Source organism: Gadus macrocephalus, chromosome 4 (assembly GCF_031168955.1).
Source record: "Gadus macrocephalus chromosome 4, ASM3116895v1".
Taxonomy (NCBI): domain Eukaryota; kingdom Metazoa; phylum Chordata; class Actinopteri; order Gadiformes; family Gadidae; genus Gadus; species Gadus macrocephalus.
Window position 1 is genome coordinate 12404053 of NC_082385.1, and position 16389 is coordinate 12420441.

Here is a 16389-nt window from a genome sequence, read left to right on the forward strand (position 1 = left end):
CATAAAACATGATCCTTTATCCGTCAGGATCTCTGACTATCCCCACCCTGCTAAATAAAATCATTAGTTCCCTCGCCACCGCCTTGGCTGTGGCGGCACGGAGAGGAACTGCCTCTGGGTAGCTGGTGGCGTAATCCACCGTAACTAATATGTAGCGGTGGCCTCGATTAGTCCTGGGGAAGGGCCCTACGATGTCTAGCCCAAGCCGGTCGATTGGGACTTCTATTAGCGGCATAGGTATGAGTGGATTCCGTACCGAGGGTCTCGGGGTGGTGCGTTGGCACTCGGGGCACGGCCGGCAGTAACCCTCTACGCTCTTTTTCACCCCCGGCCAGTAAAACCGGTTCAGGATTCTATCCCTCGTCTTGTCCATCCCCAGATGGGCCCCCAGAAGGTGGGTGTGGGCCATATAGAGGGCTTTGCTCACGTATGGTTTCGGAAAGACCAACTGTTCCGCCTCCTCACCCCCCCTCTGTACCACCCTGTATAGCAACCCCTCCCTAGTGCTAAAGTGTGGGTACTGCCGGCCACTCACCGAGTCCCGCGATAGACCCTCATGGACCTGGACGTGTCCCCAGGCGTTTCTGAGAGCGTCGTCCTCCAGCTGGGCGGTGGCGAACTGACCTCCCCTGCCGGTGCCTCCCCCGTCGGCCAGGGGGAAGTCGGAGGAGTCGATGAGGGGTGGAGTCTCCCTCCCGTCTGGCGGAGGTGTCTGCTCGGAGGCGGTCATCGTGTCCGGGGTCCCCGGGGGAAGGGAGACCGTGGACGAGGCGTGTGTCTGCCGCGCCACCTCTCTCGGGAGCCTGTCGGGGGACTCGTCAGAGTCGGACCGGGATGGCGCCGGGTGGACGGCCATATAGGCGGCAACCGGCGTGGCCTGGTCCGAGGTTGTCGGCGTTGGGGTGCCTGAAGCTCGGCCCCTAATAGTTTGGCGAAGAACGGGCAGTCCCGTCCTATCAAAAGGGGCATAGGGAGGTTCGGGACCAGCCTGGCCCGAACCGTGAAGGTCCCCTTCAGGGTTTGAACGGGATCCTCCTTGTGGTGTAGGACTCGGTTTGCCCGTGGATGCAGCCTACGTCGATCCTCTACCCGGAGGTTCCGTCTGCCAGACTGGGTCGGATCAACGTGACCACGCTCCCTGAGTCGAGTAGGGCGTGGGTGTCGTGCTGCCCCACGCGTACCGGTAGGCTTGGGGATTCGGTCCGCTCGTGGGACCAGCAGGTGGTGCGGAGACAGACCCCTCCTCTCCGGTTGGACGGACTGGCATGGACACGTCCCCTGCTCCGGGACAATGGCGGGCAAGGTGGCCCTTCTGGCCGCAGGTGTAGCACCTCCACTCCTCTCTCGGGGTCTGAGGGGTGGGGTCTGAGGGGCGGGCCCTCGGCGGTCCGCGATGATCTGGTTCGGGTAGGCAGGCGTGCGGGCGGGCGGTGCCTGGGTGCACTGGTTCTCCGGCATACGTCCGCGCCGCTCGGTCCGCGTCTCGTCCCCTCCGGGGGCCGGGGTCGCCGCGCTGCACAGCCGCTGGGTGACTTGGTAGTTCTCCAAAAGTTCAACGAGGTCGTTCACCGACCTGGGTTGGTTCCCGGAGGCCCAGCGCCACCGCTCCGCCATGCGGACGAGTTGTGAAATCAGGCTTCTCACCGACCCCAGGGGGTCGTAAACCCAGTCGTGGTACCGTTGCGCCTGGGCTGGGAGGCTGTGTCCGTAATGGGCGAGGATGGCCCGCTTGAGCATGGGGTAATGTGCGGCCTGGGCCGGGTTGAGATCCCGGTAGGCGCGTTGGGCGTCCCCGGTCAGGAAGGGCGCTAGGATGTAGCCCCACTGGTCTGCTGGCCACCTTTCACGACCCGCGGTACGCTCAAAGATCTCGAGGTATGCCTAAAACAAAAGACAACATAAGTTCTTCCTCTTATGGGTTAAAAAGGGCCGTCTCTAGTGATGGCAGTGTGACACTGAAGCTTCGATGCGTGCTTCAAACCCTGATCTACAACTCCCAAGAAGCACTGCTTCGAAGCTTGCTTCAGAGCAAAAAAAATCACGTGACATGTGACGTACGAAGCAGCAACTGGTTCGTTGCCTGAATGAATCCGACTGGTCCGCGGCTCGGTGGAGAAGCTTTGAGCAAAAAAATTAAACCGACTCAATCCATAAGGCAGCCTACCTCAATACAAATCTTTGAGTGTCTAACCCCATCCCACATAATCACCCCCTAGAGTTACTCAAGCACACCCAACCAACCTTGCCCGAAGCCAGCTGGTCACCGCCTAATTATTTAATGAAAAAAAAAAACACAATCGATGCTACAATCGTTTACGGGAGTTGTGCATAGTATACTATGTAATAGAACACCGTAAGGTAGCGATTAGAGCAGGCTAGGGGATAACACACTGACTGTGGAGTGGAGGACCCGGGTTCGAATCCCATTCCTGGGGGGAAAGTTTTTATATGCTGTTTCAATTATATCCTAGCCTACATCAGTTTGCCTATCTGGACAGAAGGCTAGGCATATCCCTTTAAGAACAATTTAGACATCTGTATTTAGATCAATCTTTATTCGTGAAAAGATCATGCTATTAAGTATTTGGGTTTGTGTGTTTGTGCGTCAAATAGTTTTCAAAGCAGGGATACGTTGAATCCACTGCAGCCTCGAACTTCGCCAGCAGAGGTCACTGTCACTGAAGCTTCGAGTAATGAACCCATTTTCGAAACATTGGCTCAACTGGTTCAATGCTTTATAAAAGCTTCATTTGCCCATCACTAGCCGTCTCCCGGTGTGGTCCGGCTGCGAGGTCGGCGTCTCTATCGCTCCCGTCTTCTCCCACTCAGTCCTGGGGGAAGCGTATTAGCGTTAGTATGGGTTTGTGCGATCTCCCACTACCGCGTCTCTCCAACTCGGCTGTCCTCCTCGTCTGGTGCGTGCTCGGTCCTTAAAGGCACCCAGTGCAACTTTCGAGGCTTAAAAATAAACATTCAATTTCTAGTCTTTTTTTTACACGTAGTAAGTTTCAATAACTCCATACCATTACATACCGACATTTAAGCAGCAAAGATGAGACGTCGTTGTGTGGTGAGAACTGATACAAAATCGATAACAACAACAATGCCGCCATTTTCTTTATTTTTTGTAACCTACAATAAATAAAGCAGGCTTCCAGTCAATGGAAAAATGGCTTCTCCCCACCGGCGATTGTTGTTGTTTACGATTTTCTATCAGTTCTCACCACACAACGACGTCTCATCTTTGCTCCTTGAATGTCGATATGTAATGGTATGGAGTTATTGAAACTTACTACGTGTAAAAAAGACTAGAAATTGAATGTTTATTTTTCATTGAATGTTTACATAAAGTTGCACTGGGTGCCTTTAAGAGCCCTCTGCTGTCTCCCTCCCTCAGGTGATCCCAATGTCGGTGATTGCCCGGGTGCGCTGAACGGCACATACCTCCCTCGGAATACCTGTCCGCGGAGAGGGCGCTGCCCCCGGTGCTGGTGTGGTTCGACCCCTCCAATTGGATCGGGGTTGCCACAATTTGTAAATATTATGTACAAATGTAAATACGTTGTGTTTAACAGTATGTCTGTCAGACACGATTCAACCCTTTAGTTACAGCACACATTTATAATTTGAGTTTTTACAATTAACGTTCAGGGAATCATCATGTGTAAAATAAAGCCATACTTGGCGTTGGGCATATACAGCACATATTAGCTATAGCAAATCAATCGAAAAATATTTAAATGATTTAAAATCAATCTGCAGCTGAACAATCCTATCAACGTCGAGGCCCCGTTTAACCCCGCCCACTCTAGGAGCGGCCATGCGGCAACGGTCCTGCATGACGTCAACCGGAAAAGAGTGGGCGGGGCTAGATGATGAGGCGGTGCCTGCTGTCAGTGCAGCAAAACAAAAAGCCTCGATACTTTACATCAGCAAGGCTGCTGCTGCTGCTACTGCTAAGCGAGCTAGCCCTAATCTCTCGGTGTCACACTTACTTTATCGACAAAATGCTGAGGTCTTGCTGTGCCTACAGCCTGGGCTTGTTCTCTATTCTTATCCTGATTGCAGGGATCTCTCTGGTTTTGTCCAGTGTGTTTCCAAACGTCCTCAACTCGAGGGTGAAGAAGGTAAACAATCCTCTGATATGAGGCTGATGTCATATATTATTTGTATAAAAATACTGAGTTGGTGGACTCGGTTAACGATCGTGTCTTCATAATTGATGGTAGCTTTATAAGTCTTGTTTCACAATGTAAAACAACAAGCGATTTTGTGTAGTTTGTGAAGACTTAAGGCAGGCTTTGTTTGTGATTTATTTGCGCACGTCACAACGATATCAAATGATCAGTTAAGAATGATACAAAGTATGCGATCAACGTTATATTTACGTCATCACAATAACGACCAATACTTTCATCTCCAGCAGTATGTCTTGTTGATGGTTCATGAGTAATCTATAAGGATAATCTCTCCCCACAGGAAGTGGTGTTGAAGAATGGAACTGACTCATTTGAAGCCTGGAAGAATCCACCGCCTCCTGTTTACATGCAGTTCTATTTCTTTAATCTGACAAATCCCCTCGAAGTTTTGGATGGGGACAGGCCAGCTGTTATTGAGAGGGGGCCATACACATACAGGTAACGTAATTATATACATTTATACAGGTATAGATAAACAATAGCACAGACCATACACTTGGACAGACAATACATACAGGTACAGATATTAAACAAACAGACCATACACATACAGGTATAGATATACATATATTTATACAGACCACAAGCATACAATTACAGATATACATACATATTATATACACATATACACATTTACACAAAGAAAAATAAGGATTTTGTGTCTGTTTGAATTACTGGTCTGCATATAATCCACATTGTTATTTCATAAATGCTTCATGTCATTATGGATGTGGGTATATATGACTGTGATGCCAATATACCAAGTCACAATATGGTTTGTGATGGAGAGAAAAGCACTTTTAGTCAGCTAGAATCGTTGCGTCATCCCACATAAATGCCTCCATTTTAAGTGTTATTTGAATTTAATGATTCTTCTTCAAAGTATAAAATTGTATTATATTTACAGAAGTTTGGTTTCCAGTAATGTTTAACTGTAATTGTTCAACTAAAAATAAGCAGTCGCAGTTATGTTGGAGGTGTTTGGAAATACAATGTAAAATCGTCCTATATATCAATATTTGTTTAGGTTTATACAACAAATATGATGCTGAGTTCCGCCCAGACATTGCCATGTGATTTATCTGCTGGTTGTGTCTTTTTAGAGTGTGTGAAACAGTCGTTAACATCATTTAGCAATGTCAGTCATGTGCTCACTGATCATACTTCCTCGGTCGGTCAGTTTCACTCGTATCACTTGATCACTTCTCCAACTATGTAAAACCCTACAAACAGTACGCCTGCCGCCGTAGTACTCAGCATTAAGGTTATCCCGACTGCTATGGATAACATCACATTTTGCACTCTTACATCAGGCCCACTTCACACCTATTGTTTAGCAGTGGTTCCTATTACTCATTAACTTCCCCTACCGTGCAGGGACCTCTGGTAACTAGTGTGTTATAATTCCACTGCCTGAACTTTCATTTGCGTTCTGGGGCAACAAACCCGCAATCAGGAGGATAATCAGGGTCTCACTGGATTGTGTGTGTAGACCTTTTGAACGTAGACTATTCAGGGGTTATGTGGTTAATATTTGACAACTGCAGAGAACAATAATAAAAGCTGCTTAATGTCAGTAGTAAATCATCTCTTTTCACACAGAGAGTACCGGCCCATGGAGGAAGTGGATTTCTTAGAGAACGGCACCAAGGTGTCCGCGGTCAACCCCAAGACCTACATCTTCCAGGCGAACATGTCCATAGGCCCGGAGAGCGACCTCATCCGGACGGTGAACATACCGGCCGTGGTACGACGGGAGAACCACGACCCAACGTCCAGACATGTGTGTTCATAGTCTCCTGAGTGTCTTCATCTCCTGTTCGCTCTCTCTCCTCCCGCCCACACACAGACGGTAATGGAGAAGTTCAAGGGCAGCCTATTGGCGAACCTGATCTCGGCATTCATGGTCTCGAGCGGCGAGGGCCTCTTCACCACGCGCACGGTGGGGGAGCTTCTGTGGGGCTACGAGGACGCCTTCCTCAAGGCCGCCAAGACCATCATACCCGAGTTGGACGACATGTTCGGCCTCTTCTACAAGGTAGAGAACCAGATCATGGATTATAGTCATGTGTGATGATGTTTTATCATGAGTTATAGTGATGTGTTATGTTATTTCATCATGAGTTATAGTCATGTGTAATGTTGTTTTGTCATGATTTGTATTCATAGAGGATATTATTTGAACATGAAATATATTCATGTAAATATTATTTTATCATGAAATATATTAATCTACACATTTTTGTTGGATCCACTGATCTGGATGAAGGAGGAGTCTTTTGTCTCCTCCTTCATATTCATATTCTTTTGATATGAACTCCTAATATGCCTGGACAGAATAATGGAGTGGTAAGAGTGTTTGACCCTTAGCTGAAAGGTTCGTCCCTTATTAATAACAGAAACGATCACTATGATTTAAATGTAGCAAGGGAACATTCTGAGAGTTTTATATATATATTTTTTAGATACGTTTTTGCAGTAAATTACTCAACCGTCTTTTTTGTTTTAAAGTGTGCAATTCTGTTCCCACAGGCCAATGCTACTGATGATGGACAATATGTTTTCTTCACTGGTGAAACAAACTACACTGACTTTGCTAGAGTCGATGCGTGGAAGAATAAAAGGTACATTTAATACAATTATTTTCCTTTAAGAATTGGTGATAAGAGAGAGGATTTTTTAATTTAATCAGTGATGCTGATTGAGTTGTTGATGTTATGGAAACCTTTAAGATAATGATGGAAACCTAGGGATGGAAGGAGATTAGGTCTTGATATCATCACTGTTTCAGAGTAGAAGTTGATGAAGCCTGATTGGTTACCTCATTCAGAATCAAATCCCTTGTTTTCCCATCCATAATCATGGGCAAGAGCTAGCGTGGACATTACTCTAAGTCTATTTGGTTTTCTGGATGTCATTAAAGTGCAGCTGGTGTGTGCACATCTTGTTCAAGTCGTCGTAAAACAGTTTGATAATCAAATGAAAAATATGTTATTTGTCCCTCATTTGTCCATTTAAGATGGCCGGTTTAAGATAATACAAACTGAAGACCTCATACAGATCATTCATACGCACAGGTCTATAGACACTAACACAACATAAAGTATCAGTAATACACACAGGCCTATAGACCCTATCACAACATACATGTCAATCATTCACACAGGCCTATAGACAATATTAGAACATTCGGTATCAATGATGTACAGACCTATAAACAATATGACATATAAATCATACACACAGACCTATAAACAATATAGAACATACACAATCAATCATACACACAGGCCTATAATAATAATAATAATAATAATAATAAATGAAATTTATATAGCGCTTAATATGGTACTCTAAGACGCTTGATAATATATAGATAATAACCGAAGACATTTGGGATCAGGCCCAGTACATTTCAACTGGGAGTCTTACCCCCTGAACCACTGGACTACTGTTTCCCCTTATCAGACCAATTGTATTATGTTTGCAAGTGAAGCCCATAATGAGTGTGGGCCTGCTTCCTGCTCCGCCCGCAGGCAGCTGGACTGGTGGACGTCGCCCCAGTGCAACATGATCAACGGCACCAACGGGGCCTTCTTCCACCCCTTGGTCACCAAGGACGAGACGCTCTACATGTTCTCCTCCGATCTCTGCAGGTGGGCCGGGGACCGATTAGACGTAGCTTCAGCGCTAGCTGCTAGTGCTGGAGCTAACGCTGCTCCCCACGTGAGGGTCTCGGATGACTGAATGCAATACACAGACACATGGGCTGATGCTTAGCATCTGCATCCGAACGGGTTGATATGGTGCTTGTCAAAGGGGTTTGATTGATTGTTTGTTTGGGACGGACATTATTTTTGCCTTTTTCTCACTTTGCTTTATCCTCACAAGATTCTCACAAGATTGAATGACTAGGTTTCACTGATTCTTGCCCTTTTATGCGGCCGCTGTAAGCATAGCTTTGTTCGGCTACTCCCACCTCTCCCATAGTCATCTTAAGAATGTCCAAAGTCTGAATAAGCCTTTTCTTCAGCATGGTTGAGGTCTGGACGTCAGGATTAGGGACCCAGATTTAGCCCCGCTGCTCGTTGTGCCGGCCAGTGTTGCCCTGAATCCCTTCAGTCAGCTGGCCTCTGCTTGCCTCTCTCTTGTACAAAGCAAATGTTGGCTCTTAGCTCACACCCGATCTATTCACCTTTAACCTAAAAACCTGCTCAACGCCAAGATCAGGTGAGGGTGAAATGAAATGATAATACCAACAAAATAATTACTGCCAAGACTTTTAATAGTAATGCATTTCAATCTAATAAGATTGAAATCATTTTTAAGTCTTGTGACTTCTCGCTTGGTTTTAGTCTGTAGGATTTTCTATCAACACCAGACATTGTGGCCCCATTGCTCCATTCAGTTCCACTCTCCTACCAGGAGGAGGCAGTGTTGGGAAGGACATGGAGCAATCAGTTCAAATCAGTCTAAGTGTTGACTTGCATTTGCAATCCTTCAATCATATTTCCCATTAAAAATACAACCACGACCAATTAAGCCTCAGTCTGTGTAAGCATCACAAATATAATCACACCACAACATAGCTGTGTTTATACCAAAAATCCCGTTGTCCTCCCCAGGTCTATGTATGCCACGTACGTTGAGGACGTAACTGTGAAGGAGCTCCCCGGGTACCGCTTCTCGCCGCCCAGCAGTGTGTTCGCTAACCTGACGGTGAACCCGGACAACGCAGGGTTCTGTGTCCCTGAGGGGAACTGCCTGGGATCCGGGGTGCTCAACGTCAGCGCGTGTAAACAAGGTGAGTGTGGACCTCCGGTTCTGTACCGGTGTTGTGTCGAGATCTGTTTCCCCGTCGAGATGTGTTTCCCCTAGTCCCAGATAATGACTGTCAGGATGCGTTCCCCCTGTTCTAAATGGTCAAATTGAATGATATCAGCCTGAAAATCACAGCACTTATCTGTTGTGGGGAAATAAGTCAGCAGTATGAATTTGAAAGATGTGTGAGCCTCCTTTCCTATGGAACAGAGGGGGAACAGTATCTGACAGTAATATTCCAAGCTGTCAGGATGCGTTCCCCCTGTTCTAAATGGTCAAATTGAATGATATCAGCCTGAAAATCACAGCACTTATCTCTTGTGGGGAAATAAGTCAGCAGTATGAATTTGAAAGATGTGTGAGCCTCCTTTCCTATGGAACAGAGGGCCTTTTCGGGTAATTTCGGACGGGGGCGGGGACTAGGGGAAACACATCTCGACGGGGAAACAGATCTCGACACAACACCGGGTTCAGGGTCCGGGTACCGGGCCCGGAGCCGAGAGGCGGCTAAACGGTGCGTTGCCCCCTCAGCTAAAACATTACGCCCCCTTAGTTTTCTTTTCCATATTTCCTGTCACACAATCTGCCCCATCCGTCATTCCCACCCGATGGTTGAGTCTGAGTGCCTCATTCACACAACTCTATGCAAGCATGATAACTCAAAGTTACACATTTTTTGGGCTGATTTACTTGGACGGGTCATTCAAAGTTATGTAAACCACAAAGGTTTCACTGAGCAGCTAATTCGGATATCTGAATCGCAACTCTTATGAATTGGGGTAAGAAGAATCAGCCTTGGGCTTGTATTATTTGAAGCTTTCTGGATATGTGTGGGAAATGTCAGTTATCCACGTAGACATTATTTCCTCGTTGGCATCGCTGCCCAGAAGGGGACCTGTTGTTTCATATGGTAGGATAGTTGCTTGCTCTGCATTACGTAGATGAGGGCGGGCACACCTTGACCAATCCTCTGTTGTTGTCATTCCCAGCGTATTCCGGCCCTCTTGTGGCAGGACAGCTTGGTAGTGGATTGACCGCGTTCTTAGAGCGGTGCAGTAGCCTATATTCTGGAATGCAACGCGTGTCCTCTTACTGCAGATGACGATGCCCCCTGTGTTATCAGGGAGTGAGAGAGAGCTGTGCCCCCACAGCGCTCGGGTCTGTGGGGTTGGTGACTCATGTTTATGAGGTTGCCACGGTGATGTCTGGGGTTGTTAAGACTTCCCTTTATGGCAATAAGCTTCAATGAACAACAACTTGCCCGATATTAACCTATTCATAGGACTGTGTGTGTATCGTAGAAGATAGGTTAAAGCAGGAAGTACTACAGAAGGCAAAGTATGACGAATGCGGTCATGTTGTCTCTTTGTCTCCGCAGGTGCTCCCATCGTCATGTCCTCGCCACACTTCTACCAGGCGGATGAGAAGTACGTGAATGACGTGTTCGGGATGAAACCGGACAAAGAGCAGCACCAGACCACGATCGACATCAACCCGGTATGACCCGGCTTCTTCCCTCCTCCCCCTGTGTCCAGTGATCCTGTGTGATGGGATGGCACCCCTGTATTCAGACCGTTAACACCATTGCTCGTGTCTGCTGCCAAGTGGTTGGACGTGAAAGGCCTGGTGCTAAAACTAAGATCACAAACTGTCTGAAATAACAGTGAACGGCGTTATGGTCCGTTATCACCATGTTTAAATACCCGACCGGGTAAATAAATACCATGAATACACTCTGAAACCACATCGCGGCACGATTGGTCTCATCACAAATCTTTGATTCGACCTGGACTTCAGACGTCCAGGGGTATGAGGTCAAAGGTCGGTCTAACCTTCCCACTGAGAATGTTATGACGATCATGTCAAAGTCCGGTAATGAAGTTGTTATTGTGCACGAAAAGCAGGAAAATGTGTGTTTTCTCGCTCAATTCCACGACTCAAACACTACAGGGGATTATAAGTTAGTTAGGTGTAATGTTTATATTCATTATATCGAATATGTTCTGAATTTTGTATTTCAGTTTACTGGGATTGTCATGCGGGCGGCTAAGAGGCTACAGATCAACGTGATGGTGGAGAAGCTCTCTGCCTTCAGGTAAACCACCTCTACTTTAAATGCAAATACTACACTACCTTCAGGTCAACTACATCTAAACATACTTTAATATTTATGTACCTCACTACCTACAGCTTGACCTTAATTAAATATAGTTAGGATTTATATACTACAGGATACCAATCCAATCCATACCAGTATTCAACAGATTGTATTTCTGGCTGAATTAATGTTCTAGGTCTGCCCCTTAGAATAACAAACTAGGTCACTAGGTCTGACCTCTAGAATAACTAACTAGATCACTAGGTGTGACCTCTAGAATAACTAACTAGGTCACTAGATCTATCATTAGAAGGAAGGATGAAACATGTTCATCCAGTCATTTGTCAGGGATTGTCACCTACAGAGTACTGTTGTCTCATCAGCGTTGCGTCTGGAACTTTGGACAGCACGCCCTGACCCCATGAGTTTTATAGTTGTATAAATGTCCTGCTAATCTCAGGATAAATTGATGACGTACTTCCTAGCCATTTCTGCTGCCACGTATCTGACAGTATCCTGTATCTGTCTTTCACTTCCAGGCAAACGGGAAATGTAAGGACAGTGATTATTCCAGTCGCGTATCTAAATGAGGTACGCATCACACACAGACACGCACACACACATACACACACATACACACACATATGACACACACACACACACACACACACACACACACACACACACACACACACACACACACACACACACACACACACACACACACACACACACACACACAGAGAGACAAACATACACACACCCTTTAAATCACTTGAATAATGCTTTGATTCCACATTGTGTGCCTGGTTCCTTTTCCAGAGCGTTGTCATTGACGATGAGTCTGCCAAAAAACTCCAGGCTGTCATCGCCTTGAGGAACGTGGTGGTGAACATTCCGTTCATGCTCATTGGTCTGGGCATCCTTATAGGCTTGGTCTTCATGGGTGTCATCTGTCGGCAGAAGGGCATAGAGGTGAGACCTGGAGGAAGACGCTGGAATTCCTATCTCTGCACGTGTTTTAGATGCAGGTTTTCAGGTTGTTGGAAAGCAGATAGATATCTCACTGGCCAGAGCAAACTTCCCCTGGTTCAGCTCTGGTAGTTGAGTGTAACGTTGATAAATGACACATGCTAAGAATGCTACAGATGCTAAGAATCGTGGCATTCGTAAATACTCCATTGCATCCATTTCTCCCAGTTAGATTGTCCAAAAAGTCATTTCAAAGTCGAATTTCAAAAGTCAAATTTGGATCAAAGCGTCTGCTGCTAAAAGGCAACATGCTGAGATGAGATCAGAGTGCGTCGGAGGGCTGGGCGGACAGCGTTGATCAGATTCGGCACTGGGTTTGATTTGGTAATAACAGTCTGACCTACTACTTGTGGTGTGTTCAGAGCTCGGCGGCAGAGCGACGGCCCCTGCTGAACTCGTAGGCCCGCCCTGGAGCCCACGCAGCGGGAGAGGAGAGCACGGCGGCGCCGAGAAGCGTCCCGACCACACCCAGCATCACAGCCACCCGGATCCCCTGAAGGTTGCATCGTCCCCATAGCTCACCCTTTTAATATGACTTTTAACACACTGTTTTAGTGGAAGTGGAAATGGCATCTTCTCTTTTATCGTGTGTCTTTAACCACTCGGTCGATTTGAAATGGCAGTTTAATATATTTTCTCTTCTCTTATTTTTTTTTTATAGTTGGAAACATACTTGCATTATTCAACTTTTTTACTTGACAAAATTGAAGTTATTATATCGCCACTTTATTAAAGTCCAATCGAATAGAAATCCCATTATATTAATGTGTTGAGTCTATAAGCCGAAACAGGAACAGCAGTGAGTTGCTTAAACAGGGAGGTCCGACTCTCTGAGATGGTACATGTTTTGTTGTCGTTTTTGAGAAATAATTCATGAATGTTACATGAGAAAGATGCTGGTGGCACTAACTTCTGGAACTGGTTTAATTCAAGACAAAACTATAATGTTGCATGTTTTAAAATGTACTGTTTAAAGTTGTGCAATATGTTCTGATTACCAAGTATGTGGTATCCAAGCCACTCCTTTCTCCAAACTACACATTCAAATGTCCATATACCTTTACAGGAGAAGTGGTGGTTGACGGTAGTCATGCAAGACAAGCTTTTACTGATTAAGTAGTTTACAGTTCCACTGAGGAAGCCATTTTCCCGCCCTTTTGGGTATTGTTACATGAGCCTTCAAAGCTGGCTAGGTCATGATAAAAAAAAAAAGTTGGAGAATGCAGCAGTTAATTTTTCCTAATACCTAACTGATTATATAGCAGGAACATATAGCATCTGTTAACCTTAACATTGTGCATGCATCCACACCAACCACACTAACTAATATAATTATGGACTTCAAAATCAAATGTGTCTCCATGCCATTCTTAAGCTTTTTGCACTACTAATACAGATATTATGGGATTGCTGTGTGCTTTATATTTTTAGTATCAATATCAAGTGTCAATGCGTTTTCCTTGTTTTGTGTTTTGTCCTTATTTTATATCATAAAGAAGTGGAGCACCACTTTAAAAAAAAACATATGTATTCTATAGCTGAACACAAGATAGCATTCAACAAAATATTCCAAAATGTCATATTACAATGTCTCATACTGAGCTGTGCACTACTGTTGTCAATAATAAAAAAAATTATGATATAAACTACATTGTATATTTGTTTTGACTGCATTAAAGATTAAGGGACCAATAGATACTAGATTAGTCAGAAAATAACATTTCATAGTGATGAACAGGTCATGGAATTAATTAAAATATTGCAACAACAACTGAAAGATGACATGTTAAGGGAGCTCATGCATATAATAACTAACACTTTAGAAAGTTGGACAGATATACAAATGAATCATGAGCTAACATTCATGTCATCCATGTATTCATTCTACTTTAGTATTATGAGCTGTAGCAAGCCAAGTGAAGATGTGGATCTGTCCTCATTTCAAAGGCTAAAGTTTTCACAGACTCAACCTTTGACCTCACTGCCAGGTATTATCAAACTGATAAACAGAAGGAAGAGTTTTTTTTTTAACGGTTTGAAAACACTTCCCACTAATTATTAGGTGTAAAATGTTATTGGAGGCACTTTGACGATGGCGGTGACTGCTCCGCCCCTAATCCCTGATTGTAATGTTCCTTATAACGGACAGGCTGAAAACAACAAGTCAGACTTACTTTGAGTCAGGCATTCAGTGTTTTCAGAATGCAGGCCCTGGTGTTCAAGATCACAGTTGTTTTTCTTTTGCTGTCTGTGGTGCCGGACTTCCAGGTAAGATATCTCTGGTCGGAGGTGGTGGTTGTGTAGGCCTATGTGTGTGGTTTTAATTGTGGTTTGCTAAATTGTGGTTTGAAGAGCAATCCTTAATGTTGAAAGAAGAAGCATTGGGTTTGCTAGTGATATCACAATTAAGCATACAACTTTTAGGGCTTTGGCATTTATGTGATTCTAAAATTCCAACATGGTGTGAGTTCAACTAAGCAGGGTATGGTCCACATGTGTACTGACGGTTTCATGTTAGCATATTCAAGTATGGAATTTTTAGCAGAGCATATTGAACCGTATTGAACACCAGAACCGTGAGTTTTCAACATAACTCTAACCAGGCATGCATCCCTCTTTGCTCTGCAGGTCCAGGGACTGCCGCTGCCCACTGAGCTCGATGGTCTGCTCCAGAGGACCAGACGCTCCCTGCTGTGGCGCTGGAACACACTCAAACCAGTAGGGGGCAGCTGTCGGGCTCACACAGAGTGTGGCACCAACTACTGCAGCAGGTGCCTATCCTTACCTTGTTTGCAGATGTAGTCCACATAGATTATCTTTTCTTGGGCTGAATCACAGAGAGATGGTACGACCAATAGGGCTGTACCAGAGAACAGAATCAATCAATGGAATCAATGGAATAGCATGTTTGAATATGCAATTTATACAATTTGATGACTTATTTTTTTATTTTTGGTGAAAGGCTGAGGGTATGAAGAGTTGCACATGTCATCATCCTTCTTGTCAAAGTTAACCATTTATTCTTGGAAGAAGTTTTTCAATGTGGCATCTGACCACATTGCAAAGATAGAATGTCAACGATCACTGTTTACTTTTTTGCTAATCCCAAAGTATAAAATGAAATACTTAAAATTTGTGAACATTTATCAAAAAAAATTCTGTTATGATATTGAACTATGATTCTTATCTTTGCAGAAACAACATCTGTACCTTCTGGTTCAACTCTCCCTGAACATTTTGGTTCCACTCTCCAGAACATTCTGGTTTCAATCCACCAGAACATACTGGTTTGACTTTAACAGAATATACTAATTCCACTCAACCAGAACATTGTGGTTCCACTCTATCAGAACATTCCTGTTCCACTCAGAACATTCCTGAACAACATCAATGTTGACCACAATGAGACACATAATAATTTGAAACCAATTCAGTGTAATTCATAAGCACTAAAATATGGAGGATACAGATTTATTTTACAATGTCTCATAACCTTGCTTGACTCAGAGACATTTCAATTGATTTTCTGACTCTGCTGACCCCTGAGTAAATATATAACTCATCAATCTTATGATAAGTTTTATGATTTGGCATTAAGCAAAACAAAGCTGTAAATATGAAGTTATGGAGAGGTTCACATGCTGGTCATGACCTCTGAAAACCATTTCAATAGTTTTAACAGCAGCAATGTTAAAAATCTTTAAATGTGTTGTATTGTTTCCTAACAAAGAACAATTATGAAGGAAAATATTGGAAGCTGAAGGAAATACAAATGTTCATCATGTTAAGTCTTATGAGTATATTTTTTTATTATAAGCGGTAATGGATGTTCATGTGATGAATATGTGACCGAACCATGTTCCCTTGTATATAATGTTTATTATATTTCTGTATTTTTACAAAATGTAAATATTTAAATATACAATTTTCTATAAGTGCTACTGCACACCTTTTGTCCCTGTTTTCATCAACTTAAACTTAAACAACAGAAAAACTAAGACTGAGAGCATATTATTGCTGCTCAATAATAAAACATTATTAGTTTGTCCTTTGCCTGTTTGTGATTAGCAACACAAAAAAGGCAAATACCAACACAATTAAGTAGTTTGAAACATTAAAATATATAAAGAAGCATAAAGAATTATGGATAGCATTGGACATCAGCAGTAGATGTTGTTTACAGACATAAAAGTAATTGGAAATGATTGTCAAGGTTTTCCATACATGTAATAGCGAGTA

At 44.2% G+C, this 16389-nt stretch overlaps 2 protein-coding genes across 3 annotated transcripts; both read left to right on the forward strand.

The window, feature by feature from the left end:
* The first annotated feature begins 3882 nt into the window (after nucleotides 1–3882).
* scarb2c (scavenger receptor class B, member 2c) lies at nucleotides 3883–13743 on the forward strand. 2 transcript variants are annotated; one of them, XM_060050283.1, is made up of 12 exons: nucleotides 3890–4127; nucleotides 4480–4637; nucleotides 5802–5946; nucleotides 6049–6237; nucleotides 6732–6823; nucleotides 7736–7855; nucleotides 8825–9003; nucleotides 10399–10517; nucleotides 11042–11115; nucleotides 11658–11709; nucleotides 11941–12093; nucleotides 12513–13743. In XM_060050283.1, exons 1-12 carry the CDS (start codon nucleotides 4008–4010, stop codon nucleotides 12549–12551), a joined length of 1440 nt encoding a protein of 479 aa, XP_059906266.1. In that variant the 5' UTR covers nucleotides 3890–4007; the 3' UTR covers nucleotides 12552–13743. The 2 variants fall into 2 exon arrangements, with proteins under 2 accessions (XP_059906267.1, XP_059906266.1); XM_060050284.1 differs by lacking the exons at nucleotides 10399–10517; nucleotides 11042–11115; nucleotides 11658–11709; nucleotides 11941–12093; nucleotides 12513–13743 and adding an exon at nucleotides 9495–10358 and having other exon boundaries at nucleotides 3883–4127; nucleotides 8825–9038.
* A 444-nt stretch (nucleotides 13744–14187) lies between these two features.
* LOC132456096 (liver-expressed antimicrobial peptide 2) lies at nucleotides 14188–15934 on the forward strand. Its single transcript, XM_060050286.1, has 3 exons — nucleotides 14188–14418; nucleotides 14779–14921; nucleotides 15346–15934. Exons 1-3 carry the CDS (start codon nucleotides 14353–14355, stop codon nucleotides 15380–15382), a joined length of 246 nt encoding a protein of 81 aa, XP_059906269.1. The 5' UTR covers nucleotides 14188–14352; the 3' UTR covers nucleotides 15383–15934.
* The last annotated feature ends 455 nt before the right edge of the window (nucleotides 15935–16389 follow it).

Bases quoted from the DNA above. Each gene is read 5' to 3' on its own strand.
- scarb2c (XM_060050283.1), top strand. From the start codon at position 4,008: ATGCTGAGGTCTTGCTGTGCCTACAGCCTGGGCTTGTTCTCTATTCTT. The intron at 4,638-5,801 runs GTAACGTAATTA...CTTTTCACACAG, and splicing joins AGGGGGCCATACACATACAG to AGAGTACCGGCCCATGGAGG. The intron at 11,710-11,940 runs GTACGCATCACA...TTCCTTTTCCAG, and splicing joins CAGTCGCGTATCTAAATGAG to AGCGTTGTCATTGACGATGA.
- LOC132456096 (XM_060050286.1), top strand. From the start codon at position 14,353: ATGCAGGCCCTGGTGTTCAAGATCACAGTTGTTTTTCTTTTGCTGTCT. The intron at 14,419-14,778 runs GTAAGATATCTC...TTTGCTCTGCAG, and splicing joins CTGTGGTGCCGGACTTCCAG to GTCCAGGGACTGCCGCTGCC. The intron at 14,922-15,345 runs GTGCCTATCCTT...TTATCTTTGCAG, and splicing joins GGCACCAACTACTGCAGCAG to AAACAACATCTGTACCTTCT.